Below are 14154 nucleotides of genomic sequence, written 5' to 3' on the forward strand. Positions count from 1 at the left end.
TGTTCCAGACTGACTGAGAATGGGGGAAATCGTATCCTGGCTTCGGCCTTTTCCCCGAGTGGACAGTACTTTGGCGTCTGCGACAACCAGAAACAGCTCCATCTGTACAAGACTGGACAGGAGTGGACACTGGTCAGCACAAGGTAAGCCAGCAAGATATGTTTGTGTTTACAGAGGAATTCTACAACCAAGACGGCAGTGAAATCACATGACCAGATGCAGACTTGCGTCAAACAAGCGCCGCAGTTCATGCGCGTGTTTTCCGCAGGCAGTTCCGAGAATGCATGCATGATTCGAGTAAACTGAAGAAAAATTTGCAAGCTGGAAGCTTTTGTTAGCTTAAGCTTCCAAGACTGAGATCTCCCTCCCCCTTAAGATCTCCCCCACCCAAGAAGAGATCAATGAGATCCCACCAGATGGTAGGCCAACTATGTGCAGAGGAATATTTTGTGGAGCATGTGAAGTGGGGATGGGTTCGTCAGCTGATCCAATGCTAGAATTACACAGCTCAGGGCTGCTCTGAGCTGACGAGGCAGAACGCGACCAGAACCTTGTTCTGGTCCCCGCCAGTAATTAGAATGTGTACGAAATGAAAAGCTCCCTGGTTGAAGTGTGTGGAGAGCTGTCCAGGTGTTGGGCAGACTGGGTTACATGAGGACTCCAAGTACTTTCACTTTAACACGGATAAAAAGTGCCGTTGGAATTAGTTTTCTCCCCTATTTATACTGATAATTGTACTGTCTCTTGGTGTTAATGGCTTTAATAGGATTGCCAGATTTTTTGGCAGAATATGAAGTGAGATTTTATTTTAATCATGTTGAAACAAATTGATTTGAAGTTTGAAGGATGAAGGGGAGGATAGATTTTTGATTATGAATTATTAGTTATGGGTTTGTGTTTTTTGTATTTTGTTTTGATGGTAATTCTGTGAAGTGTAATTACTTTGTGTTTTTTAAATAACAACGGGCCAAGGGTGGCCCCCTCGTCTAAGTTGCGGGGGCACAGGTGGCCCAGTCGTCTAAGGTGCCGCGTTTTCGCTGTGCAGAGTTGCGTCCCTTAGGCACGCCAGTAACCTATGATTGTGGGTTCGAATCCTGGTTCGCCCCGATTATGTTTCAAGGTTTGTCAGCACCATATCCGTGCTCGTGGGTTTCACCGAAGTGGTAAACGTCTGAGACCTGCATCACTTCGGGCTTTCCTCCCACATTAATCTGACACGCCATGATATGACTGGAACACTGTTAAAGCGGTGTTAAACCCAACTCACTCACTCACTCACTCATCTAAGTTGCTGCAATTTGTTGTGCAGAGTTGTGTCCCTTGGGCATGCCCCAAATGTATTATTTTGGGTTCGAATCCTGGTTTGTTTGTCAGCACCATACCCATGCCTCATGGATTTCACCAAATTGGTAAACATCTGAGACCTGCATCACTTCGGGCTTTCTTCCCACATTAGGCTGACACGCTGTGGTATAACTGAAATACTGTTCATTCTTGATACCCAAACTGCACTTTGTTGACATACATGTGCAAGTGAATAAACAGCTTTTACACTGAAGTCAGCAATATTACAAATAGCACACTATGGCCAAAAGTGAGCGTATGTTTGTTTACGCCACAGACGGCAATTCTTAAGTTACACCGTGACAGTCTGTAAATAATCAAGTGCCAGGAAAACCAGATGCAGGTCTGAGATGTTTACCACTTTGGCAAACCAACAAGACAGAACGGTCCTAACAAACCTAGAAACAATCAGAACGAACCTGGGACTCGAACCTAGGATCATATGTCTCTGGCCTTAGGAACTCTGCACAGCGACATGCAGCACTTCAGATGACCGGATCATCATGTCCCTGGGGCTCAGTAAAGAAATAGCAACACATGATATTTTAGATCAATTAGAACTGTCTATGGACAATCTAAGTATACCCAATGAAATGAGTTTTGGGAACTTCATTTGATAGAAATTAAACAGTGCTTTAAAATGTAATCAATCTGGAGCCGTTTCACTTGACTTCTTATAGCCTGGTTGTCAAATGGGTCCAAATTGGTAAACAACTTTTGTGATTGAATGCTTTCCTGTAAAAATGCAAAGCATCTATTGTGGAGCGATGTTAAACCTTGTGAGCGACATGAAGTAATTTAAGTTCCCCACTGCTGACATCTGATAGGAAGGCCCTTTATAATCAATTGATCAGGAGAGATTCACATTGAGTTTTAAAAACTCACCCTCCCATCTTTAAAGGTGGAGATCGAAAGGCTTACAGTCATGATTTTCTAATTTGGAGGGAAATTACAAGTTGTGTATGTTTTGTTTGTGTTGCCACTGCACAGCTTTCCTGATTGCATGGTGGCGGGATGTGGTGGGGAGGGTAGGGGAAATTACCAACAAATCAATGAAGATAACTTTTGAGACAATGCACCACACAGGTGTTACCAAGTCTTTTATAGTGTCGTTATTTCTCGTCTGCTTTTATGATGAGTTTTATTGTTGTCGTTGTGACTCACTTTGTATAGACGTGTGATGAAGTTGCTGCTGCTGCTGCCTGCGCTGGACGAGGACGTGATCAACACGGTTAATCCCAGTAGAGACGGTCCTATCAGATAGGGTCCTACTAGACAGAGTGCTTCGAGACAGTGTGACAGTCTGCTTCTAGACAGAGTGCTTTTAGACAGTGTGACAGGATGCTAGTAGACAGGGTCCTACTAGACAGGATCCTACTAGACAGGATCCTACTAGACATGGTCCTACTAGACAGAATCCTACTAGACAGGATCCTACTAGACATGGTCTTACTAGACAGGATCCTACTAGACAGGATCCTACTAGACAGGGTCCTACTAGACAGGATCCTACTAGACAGGATCCTACCAGACAGTGTCCTACCAGACAGTGTCCAACTAAACAGGGTCCTACAAGACAGAATGCTACTAGACAGGGTCCTACTAGACAGAGTGCTTTTAGGCAGTTTGACAGGATGCTACTAGACAGCGTCCTACAAGACAGGATCCTACCAGACAGTGTCCAACTAAACAGGGTCCTACAAGACAGAATGCTACTAGACAGGGTCCTACTAGACATGGTCCTACTAGACAGAATCCTACTAGACTAGACATGGTCCTACTAGACCGGATCCTACTGGACACGAGCCTACTAGACAGGATCCTACTAGACAGGGTGCTACTAGACAGAATGGTACAAGACAAGGTCCTACTAGACACATTACTTTCAGACAGTGTGACTGGATGCTATTAGACAGGGTCCTTCTAGACCGGGTCCTACTAGACAGGATCCTACTAGACAGTGGTAAGAGTATGACTGAAGGAATAAGAAAGATGCTTAAGCAATCTAGGATAGAGAGATGGTAAGAGTAAGATTGAAGGAATATGGAAGATGCTTTAAACAAGCTGGTAAGAGTAAGACTGAAGGAATAAGAAAGATGCCTTAAGCAATCTAGAATAGAGAGATGGTAAGAGTAAGATTGAAGGAATAAGAAAAATTCTTCAAGACAATCTAGCACAGAGAGATGGTAAGAGTAAGATTGAAGGAAAAAGAAAAATTCTTCAAGAAAATCTAGCACAGAGAGATGGTAAGAGTAAGATTGTTGTAGAAACTACAGATAAAATACAAGGTTTGCATAGTATCTGGTGTTTCTTGCATTGGTGTCTATAGATAAAATGGCAGGTTTTATTGTTTGTAAAAGCACTGAATTCTCTCAGGAATCTAATCTTTTTATTCTTATTTTACATGTGTCTAGTTAAAATGTCTCTTTTGCACAGGTGTCTACAGATAAAATGGCCTGACTTCATTGCTCTTGCACAGGTGTCAATAGATAAAATGGTCTCCCTTACACAGGTGTCTACAGAAAATAGATTATTTCTCCACAACTGGCTGTATTTACAGCACCGGAATTAGATGACAAGACTCAAGCAGTTTTATGCCTGTGTAATTCTGGTGGATACTTCATGCCATACATTCACTCTTTCAGCAGCATGAACCCCACACACTGCAAGTCCTGTTCCTCTCTGGAAGCAAGAAAAAAGATTTGGTTTGATATCAAAGTATATCCCAAGTCCATTTCCAATATTTGTGTCCATAAATACTCAATTATTCCTGGGAGAAATGTACATCGACTCAGACCCGCCTGTCATTTCTCACATGGCTGTGAGACTTTGGAGGCTCGAATTTCGCTCTTGCGTGAATCCATAGGGTTAAACTCCACAGCCCTGAAAGCTTTACAGGTAACTGAGTTCAGTGATAAAAGGTCCCCAGCCGTGGGATTGAGTGGCGAGTGTATACTGCTCTTGATTCCATATTGGCATTAAAGGACAAGGAAGCTGTATACTGAGCCGTGTTTGATGTAGCGGCGTCACTTACGTGGCCATTGTTATAGACGAGTTATTGACGATATTGCCATGATTGTTGAGCAACAGGATTAGTTTTGACGTGGTCGTATCAATTCTGAAGGGTTTAGCAATGTTTTGTTTTCGAAGGTCAAGCTATGAGGAATGCTGGGTAATTTACTGCTGCCTCCGAAATGGTAGCCAGGAATTGTCCGAGTGACGTTGACAAGTGTTTTTGTGGATATGAAAGTTAAGAGATTTAGTTGGCCTGACACACAATGAAACCTCGTATCAGGCTTTGATCATTTCTCTAGTATATAAAGAACCCAATGTTTTCCAAATCAGTCTTCTCTTAAATAACATGAATTATTATTACTTAAGTCCATTTTTCTGTTTTCAAAAATATAATTAACCAATTCCGAAAAATATTTTTAACATCTAAAGTTCACTATGAAATTGCTATTTGAATGTTTTTGTTCGGTGATGTGAAAAATGTTTCTCAGGAAACACATCTTACAAACAGTACCAGAGAAACAGAGATTATGCTTTGCAAATAAAAAGTTCCGCTTCATCAAAATGTATTCCTCACTATTGTGAAAAAGCAGCTCTTGTATAACTCATTTCCTTAGACCCCCAACAAAATATACATTTCTGAAATTGACCATTCTTATTCCTGTGACCCGCCTTTCCCATCAACCAAAACTACTTTCCAAGCAGCCATTTGATGGATACATTAAATCTTTTGGCAATTTTTTTAGGCGGATTAATTAAATTGCGGGCTTTCTCTTATTATTCGCAGGCAGTTCTAAAGCACATCCTGATAGTTTAATTGAAACAAGACCATTTCCATGGGTTGCTGAAATGCGCTATTTTTAACAGCATTATGCATGCATTAATCCTGAGCTGTCGACTATGTGCAGGAGCTAGTGTAATAAGACCTACGGAAGTTTTCAGAGGGAGAGATTTCATATTGTTGCATTGTTGCGTCCATTGTCGTTTGGCGCGGTGCTGTTACGGCTCAGATCTCTGAGTGAGTGGTGGGCGCTCTATTTCCTGTTGGGCTGACGTTATTCTTCGTTCTCACGATGCTCCATGAAAATTGATATGGAAATATGTGGCGATTGACGAGCAGAGAAAATGTTGGCGAAGATTGCGTTGCAGTGTTTTGACCGACGTATGGTCATTTGTACAGTATCAGGGTGTACATGGTGTTGTCATGGTGATGCCAAATATGAAGTGACTGTATCCAAAGATTGTATATGATTATTGCCAACGAGTCAGAAACCGAATTTGTAAAAGCAATGTTTATTCCTGGTAATGTTAGTGCCTGTGACGAGAGGAAGTATTTTTAGATGATTATTTCTGATCGGCGTGATGTTTGGTTTTGGAAGATGTAGGGTTTAGCTGGGTTTTATTCTTATGCCATACTTTTCACAAGCATAAAGTGTGAGTGTATGGGTGGTTAGTTAACTGGTCGTTGTTAAGGTGTGGAGTGTAGTTGGTCAGTGGTTCCTTACACTCTGGCGCCATAGTGCCACTCCTCACACACTCAGAGCAGTGGTACAGATCCTCAGTCACTCTCTCAATGAATGCGACCACCTCCGTGGTCTAATGGTAGAGTGTCCGCCCGGAGAGCGGAAGGTCCGGGGTTTGATCCCCAGCCGCATCATACCAAAAGACGTTAAAAGATGGTACCTGTTGATACCCTGTCTGGCACTCGGCATTAAGGGGCTAAAACAAGGACTGGTCAGCTCGGAGTCAGTATACTGTGTCTGAGTGGGGTATTCATGTTAACTGCGGCATGGTATCTCAGTGTGCTAGCACTATAAAACGGCAGTACAAGCAGCCACACAAACACATACACGTACATGCACGTCGCTATATAAGTGCAATAATCTTGGACGCGACGTTAAACCCCATTTCACCTCACCTTACCTCTTAATGAATGACCAACTCTCATACAGTACTCAACTCTCACACAGTACTCAACTCTCATACAGTACTCAACTCTCATACAGTACTCAACTCTCACACAGTACTCAACTCTCACACAGTACTCAACTCTCATACAGTACTCAACTCTCACACAGTACTCAACTCTCATACAGTACTCAACTCTCATACAGTACTCAACTCTCATACAGTACTCAACTCTCACACAGAACTCAACTCTCATACAGTACTCAACTCTCATACAGTACTCAACTCTCATACAGTACTCAACTTTCATACAGTACTCAACTCTCACACAGTACTCAACTCTCACACAGTACTCAACTCTCATACAGTACTCAACTCTCACACAGTACTCAACTCTCATACAGTACTCAACTCTCATACAGTACTCAACTCTCATACAGTACTCAACTCTCACACAGAACTCAACTCTCATACAGTACTCAACTCTCATACAGTACTCAACTCTCATACAGTACTCAACTCTCACATACAGTACTCAACTCTCATACAGTACTCAACTCTCACACACAGTACTCAACTCTCACACACAGTACTCAGCTCTCACACACAGTACTCAACTCTCACACAGTACTCAACTCTCATACAGTACTCAACTCTCATACAGTACTCAACTCTCATACAGTACTCAACTCTCACACAGAACTCAACTCTCATACAGTACTCAACTCTCATACAGTACTCAACTCTCATACAGTACTCAACTTTCATACAGTACTCAACTCTCACACAGTACTCAACTCTCACACAGTACTCAACTCTCATACAGTACTCAACTCTCACACAGTACTCAACTCTCATACAGTACTCAACTCTCATACAGTACTCAACTCTCATACAGTACTCAACTCTCACACAGAACTCAACTCTCATACAGTACTCAACTCTCATACAGTACTCAACTCTCACACAGAACTCAACTCTCACACAGAACTCAACTCTCATACAGTACTCAACTCTCATACAGTACTCAACTCTCACACAGTACTCAACTCTCATACAGTACTCAACTCTCACATACAGTACTCAACTCTCACACACAGTACTCAACTCTCACACACAGTACTCAGCTCTCACACACAGTACTCAACTCTCACACACAGTACTCAACTCTCACACAGAACCCAACTCTTACACAGTGACTCTCACAGTACTCAACTCTGACACACAGTACTCAGCTCTCACACACAGTACTCAGCTCTCACACAATACTATGCTCCCGCACAGTACTAAATCTCACACATTACTCAACTCTGCACAGTACTTAGCCAGTACTCACATAGTACTCACACAGTACACCAACTGTGACACACTGTCTCCCCGCAACAGCTCACTCCCACACAGGTGTCGACCAGCCAACATTTACACCTGTAGATGGCTTGGCTCAAGTTCACACCGACTTCCATTTGTCCATGAATGCGATAAACAAATCCAACAGTGTAAGACTGGATGCGGAATACAGTGTGTTTGATGCAGCCTGGCAGACGCTCATTGTCCGCTCCTCTGCTATGCTGCAGCACAATTTGTCTGATGTGCGTGTCAGTAATGACAACTGACAGTTGAAATTCATAACAGTTATGAGTTATATTAATGGGAAAAAACATGCATTATTGTTTTCTATAGTTATTGGTTTTGGCTGTAAACCATGAAATATGAATCTCTTACCGCTTGTGAGTGTATTGTGTGAGTGCTGGAATAATTCGTCGGTCAGGGTGGAACTGAAATTGATGCACTTTATTTAGGTCATGTCATACAGTTTATTGAAATACATACTGGAAAGGTTGATTCACATGGTGACACAGCAGCCAGATAACTGTCAAATGATTATTTAATATTATTTTGCACCTGGTTCGAATAATTCTGGTTGAAATTTATTTGTGCAAACCATGCATGTCACCAATGAATGGGATGGTTATTTTGGGGGGTCATATGGTACACTGGTTGCTGAGTATTAATACTGGCCAGTACTTGGATGGGTGGATATTTTGGGGGGTCATATGGTACACTGGTTGCTGAGTATTAATACTGGCCAGTACTTGGATGGGTGGTTATTTTGGGGGGTCATATGGTACACTGGTTGCTGAGTATTAATACTGGCAAGTACTTGGATGGGTGGTTAATTTGGGGGGTCATTTGGTACACTGGTTGCTGAGTATTAATACTGGCAAGTACTTTGAAGGGTGGTTATTTTATTGAGGTGTACACTGGTTGCTGAGTATTAATACTGGCCAGTACTTGGATGAGTGGTTATTTTTTTTATGTGTACACTGGTTGCTGAGTATTAATACTGGCCAGTACTTGGATGGGTGGTTATTTTGGGGGGTCATTTGGTACACTGGTGGCTGAGTATTAATACTGGCCAGTACTTGGATGGGTGGTTATTTTATTGGGGTGTACACTGGTTGCTGAGTATTAATACTGGCCAGTACTTGTATGGGTGGTTATTTTATTGGGGTGTTCACTGGTTGCTGAGTATTAATACTGGCCAGTACTTGTATGGGTGGTTATTTTATTGGGGTGTACACTGGTTGCTGAGTATTAATACTGGCCAGTACTTGGATGGGTGGTTATTTTATTGGGGTGTACACTTTTTTTTGTGTGGAGTATTTTTACTGGCCAGTACTTGGATGGTTATTTTATTGGTTTGTACACTGGTTGCTGAGTATTAATACTGACCAGTACTTGTATAGGTGGTTATTTTATTGAGGTGTACACTGTTTGTGGAGTGTTAATACTGACCAGTACTTGTATAGGTGGTTATTTTATTGAGGTGTACACTGTTTGTGGAGTATTAATACTGGCCAGTACTTGTAGAGGTGGTTATTTTATTGAGGTGTACACTGTTTGTGGAGTGTTAATACTGGCCAGTACTTGTATAGGTGGTTATTTTATTGAGGTGTCCACTGTTTGTGGAGTATTAATACTGGCCAGTACTTGGATGGGTGAAGGGGAAGAGCATGCAGCAGTGATTCTGACCTGGCTCTCCCTGTGATGTTGAGTGGAGCTCATTCTCTCAACCACCAGTTGGCCTTGTCCAGACACAGCTGTGTGACAGGATGCCGAGATACAGCTTCAATATGTTGAAATACATGGACTCTCTTGATGACACATCTGTTTGGTAGTTTGCGATAAATGGTCAAGACGAACATCATTCATTATGAAATGCTTACTGTAAATCTTGATATTAACGCGAGCGTGAATTAAATGCGAAAAATGCGAGTGGGCTTTGCTCGCATTGCATTTATATAAAAAATAAGACATTTTGGATAGCAGAAATACCAACTTAGACATACGCTGAAAACAAGCAACTATGTATTCCACATCACTGTTTATTGAGCAGCACTTGTTACAAGTATATAAACAATGCCATTCAAACACTAATTACATCCTGTGAATTGTCACTGCTGGGGCCAAGACAAGCGTTCTACTCACTCATGTCATCACTGATCACACCTGCAAGTCCAGACAGACACAACCCAACACAGTGTCTTTGCTCTTTGCCACTGCATCAAAGGCCGACACGAGCCAGCGCTCACATATTGTTTCAGCCGAAGTACTCTACTCAGCGCTAATAAGCGGTACTATTTGGTGTGTGATTGGATTAATGTAAGGTTGGATTAGGTTGAGGATTCTCCTGTAAACCTGACAGACATTTTGTTTAGATATAAATCCACTGATGCTTGGGAGGAGGGGGTGTCGCATTCATATTGAGTCGCATTTTTGGCTAGGGGCCAGCGGTCACATTCTTTTGGAGACGCATTCATTTCTAGATTTACAGTATTTCTCCACATGTGTGCAGTCCATTTGCCGTGTCCTAGCCAGCGTAAAACAACACTCACTTATTCTCTCATTATCCTCACACAAACATTATCAAGCAATCTTACACAGGATCTTTCCAGATGCAAATTTTGTCAAGCATTTTTGCTCAGCATCTTACATGTGGAAACACTATCAGGAATTCTTTTACAGGATCTTCTCATATGCAAACACTATCAAGCATCGTTACATTGTTTTTCCCCATATGCAAACCACTGTCAAGCATTCTTGTACAGGATCTTTCCTTATGGAAACACTGTCAAGCAATCTTATTCAAAATACTTCCATATGCAAACACTCAAAGTCAGTCAGCATTCTTACATACGATCTTTCCATATCCACACACTGTCAAGCATTGTTCTACAGGATATAATCTCAGGAAACGATCCAAGAATATTTTAGAGTAGGGGTGTCCAAATAAAATTTTCCGTTGTATGTAATATCTTATTGTGGGAACATTCATTGACAAATTCAATTTACGTATGTTTGTGTGTATGTGTGATGGGCTTTGGGGAGGCTCTACCCACACACCTGATTTCTTCCTGTCCAAACAACCCACTCAAGCATTCTTAAACAAGATCTTTCTGTCTTCAAATCCTGTCTAGTATTCTGCCCCAACGTTATTCAAAACCTCCTATATTCACAGTAATATGATATTCGGCCCCATCCTTTCTGAAAACTTACAATGAAACACACCTCATGTCCAGTTCCCAAAAGAAAACCAAGCACTCTGTTCAATATGTCTCTGAAGCAACCGCACCCTCCCACCAAAGTCTTTCCGAAGGACTATATAATTGATGTTATCTCTCCAATAAGCCTGCAACACACATATTTCATATTTCTTTCCTTGACAGGTAATTAGCTGCAGTTGTCTGAATAGTTTGCATAATCAGCTGATGATATTTAAATTTGAAATATATAACCCTGGCAAAAGCTGCCCCGTGCCATTGACGCTGTCGGCTCCGCAGGCAAAGTCAGAGGGGATAATATCATATCATGTCAGCGCCAGCCCATAATGGAAAAATACTGCCATTTTTCATTTGAAATTACAGAAAAAATATTAATAAGACATCTTAGTGATTAGTATCATGCTTGTTTAGCGAAGGCATGCCGAGATGGCTTGATATCCATGGCGGCGAACTCGGTGGTCAACACTGTATGATCATTTTCAGGCCACTTTGTCATGTTTCATTTCAATTCTCCACGACCTGTCAGATTTGTGATAAATATGGACCAGGACATGGCGATGTCTGCTTACGATGCATGGGAATTTGTGAGGTTCGAGAAAACATTGTCGGTGGTTTTCGACAAATTGCGGATAACATTTCGGGAGGGGCCCAGAAAAGGTCTTGTGAAATTAGAACCCCCAGTGTTTTTTGATTTGGCTAATTACGACGTCCGCATTGGTCTCATTAGGGGGATGATATCAGGTATACGCTGCAAATTATCCCTTCAACCGAGTATGTAAATATTTGATTTGGATGACGGAATATTGATAATTGAATGTAAATACATTTGTTTGTATGGTACTGATGGGATGTTTTGGATGAAATAATATGTTATGTAGCGGGAGTGTAATTCTTGTGCTAGTTTTATTTTTGATGTGTTGATATATACCAAGAAAAAGAAATTTTAAATTGGAATTGTGCCTCGTTATATAATGCTTCTCTTTTCAAAGCTAGATCAATCACCTTGCTTCATTTATGCTATTTTCCTTACCTCATATTATGCTTAACATGTATGAGTGAGTGAGTGAGTGAGTGAGTGAGTATGGTTTTAGCAATATTCCAGCGATATCATGACAGGGGTCACCAGAAATGGGCTTCACACATTATTCCCATGTTGGCAATCGAACCCGGGCCTTTGGCGTGACAAGCGAACGCTTTGTAACCACTAGGCTACCCCACTGCCCCAAACTTGTATGATCTCACAGCAGATTGTGGATATTTTGGCATGGCCAGCCTGATTACGTACAGCCAGCAACATCAACAGAAAAAGGAAAATTGGACCAGATGAACCACGTAAGGGGGATTCAAACTGAACTACCATGTGTTTGTTGATTACCAATGGTAGTGTCTCAAACTGCCCATGCATCTCCCTGTTTACAATGTTGTGAAGGTAGTCTGGATATACCGTCAATAATGAGGAAAATACCTAAATGACCTTTTCTCCTGACCTTAGGATCCTGTAAATCATGATATTTATACAAAACTGAAATTAATGAGAAAAATGCTAGTGTCTTGCTCGCTTTAATTGGGTGACATTTTTATCTGGACATATTGGAGTATATTGTTGTGTTAATTTTAGACACATTTTAGACCAAAGGTAGACACTCACATTCATTTGTTGACACATTATTTCCTGATTTAGTACATATAAAATAAGACAAACAATCTCAAACTAGATCTGTCTGGATAACACCCTCCTTATCCAGTTATTCTTTAAATAAAGTGTAAGAAATCCAAACACTTCGTCCTGTTCTGTTAACTCCCTGACAGGGCGTTTTAACTGAAATAATTCGAAACTGTAAGCAGTTAAGGCTTATTCAGTCATGACATGAATTGAATTGTCAGAATTAGGAGGTCCGTGTTTTACATAGCCCCTGAAGAGCTCCACACACAACAAGCAACTAATCCAATGATGTTTGGAGTTTGGGCCAGTCCCAGTGATTACATAGAATCTCTTGTGTGTGGTTAAACAAAGTGACATGCACGACCACAAAAAGCAGATGAGTATATCAAATCAAATGTAATCACGTATGTAATCACGATCTCAGCCAGTATTTTGTATTGGGCCCCTAGGGAACTTTCGAGATTCACACTCCAGACCAAGTCTGTAAATCTAATGCAATGCGATGTCGGGGTGAACTCTTCGACAGGATCGTTAGCTTTGGAAATTGTCGCAAATATTGCTGGAACATGGAGCCAGCGTTACATTAGACTGTGGTGACACTCTTTGGAGTTATGAATGGAGAAATATCGATCCGTTATTGTGTAATCTGTGTTATTCCAGTCGAGTGAGTTTGGTAATTGTCCTTGTTCTGTCTTTGCAGTGACTGCGCGGTGATACCCACGCGGTGATGGAGATAGGACTCCTCGTTTGTTGTTTATATCACCGTTGCTACACAATCGACGCAAACTTACGCCAAAATTACGACAAATTTGCCGATTATCTTCATTTGATTGACAGCCACATAAATGGGCTTTTTTCACCAAATGCGATTATGGAATGGTTAAAAAACTACCAATTAAATCGTTATCCTGAAATATGGTTTTGTTCTGTTTGTGGTTGTTTTTGTGTCGTGTTGGTTAATCAAATACACAACATTGCTAAAATAAGGGTGCTAATCGGATTGAGTTCTCAAACTTTACACTTTCACTCACATCTTAAATTAAAAATTTAATTCATTGATAATGACATTCTAGAGAGAGTGTTTCTTAATCAATGTGGTTTAAATTTGATTGGAATTGTTTTGTTTTTAAATTGCTATGTTTATGCTTTTTCCAAATTTGATTGATTTTTATACATTCTCAGTCTGAAGATATCCTTGCTTATGACTTTTAAATGTTTTACTTTAAAAGTAGTGCAATTGATTTTTTAGATTCAACACACCTTACTACCAAGATTGACAAATAATTTTTTTTTGGAGAATTATTCATTAAGTTAAAAAAATAGAAATCTGTTGTTATTATTTTTTAAAGCTGATCAAACTAACCAATGATATATATGCATGGGTTTATGAACAAAGAAGTAAACAATAAATATATTGTGATGATGAGATATTGTAAATGTTAAACATTTTACTTTATAATTAATTAATAATTGTAATTAATATTCCGCGTAGCTTAGTGTAAATCTAGTATTTGTTCTGGGGTAGCTTTTCAGAAGGTATTTGGATATATTCATGAAATGTGAAACAATTTTATGTATTTGACTGAAATTGGGAACATTTTTTTTTATGCCAGTCAGCCATTTTCTTGCTTTATGGTTTGGTGTAACTAAATAAATAAAGGCTGC

The 14154-nt window shown here is 40.6% G+C and overlaps 1 protein-coding gene across 1 annotated transcript in view; it reads left to right on the forward strand.

Moving 5' to 3' along the window:
- LOC124135470 (tRNA (guanine-N(7)-)-methyltransferase non-catalytic subunit wdr4-like) overlaps nucleotides 1-14154 on the forward strand; it is a 160568-nt gene that overhangs the window by 39606 nt on the left and 106808 nt on the right. Inside the window, exon 4 of the mRNA XM_048386021.1 lies at nucleotides 9-143. Within this exon, the coding sequence (XP_048241978.1) occupies nucleotides 9-143 (135 nt within the window). The remainder of the gene's footprint in view (nucleotides 1-8; nucleotides 144-14154) is intronic.

The sequence above is a fragment of the Haliotis rufescens genome, unplaced genomic scaffold (genome assembly GCF_023055435.1).
Source record: "Haliotis rufescens isolate VD_foot unplaced genomic scaffold, xgHalRufe1.0.p SCAF_6, whole genome shotgun sequence".
NCBI classification, from domain to species: Eukaryota; Metazoa; Mollusca; class Gastropoda; order Lepetellida; family Haliotidae; genus Haliotis; species Haliotis rufescens.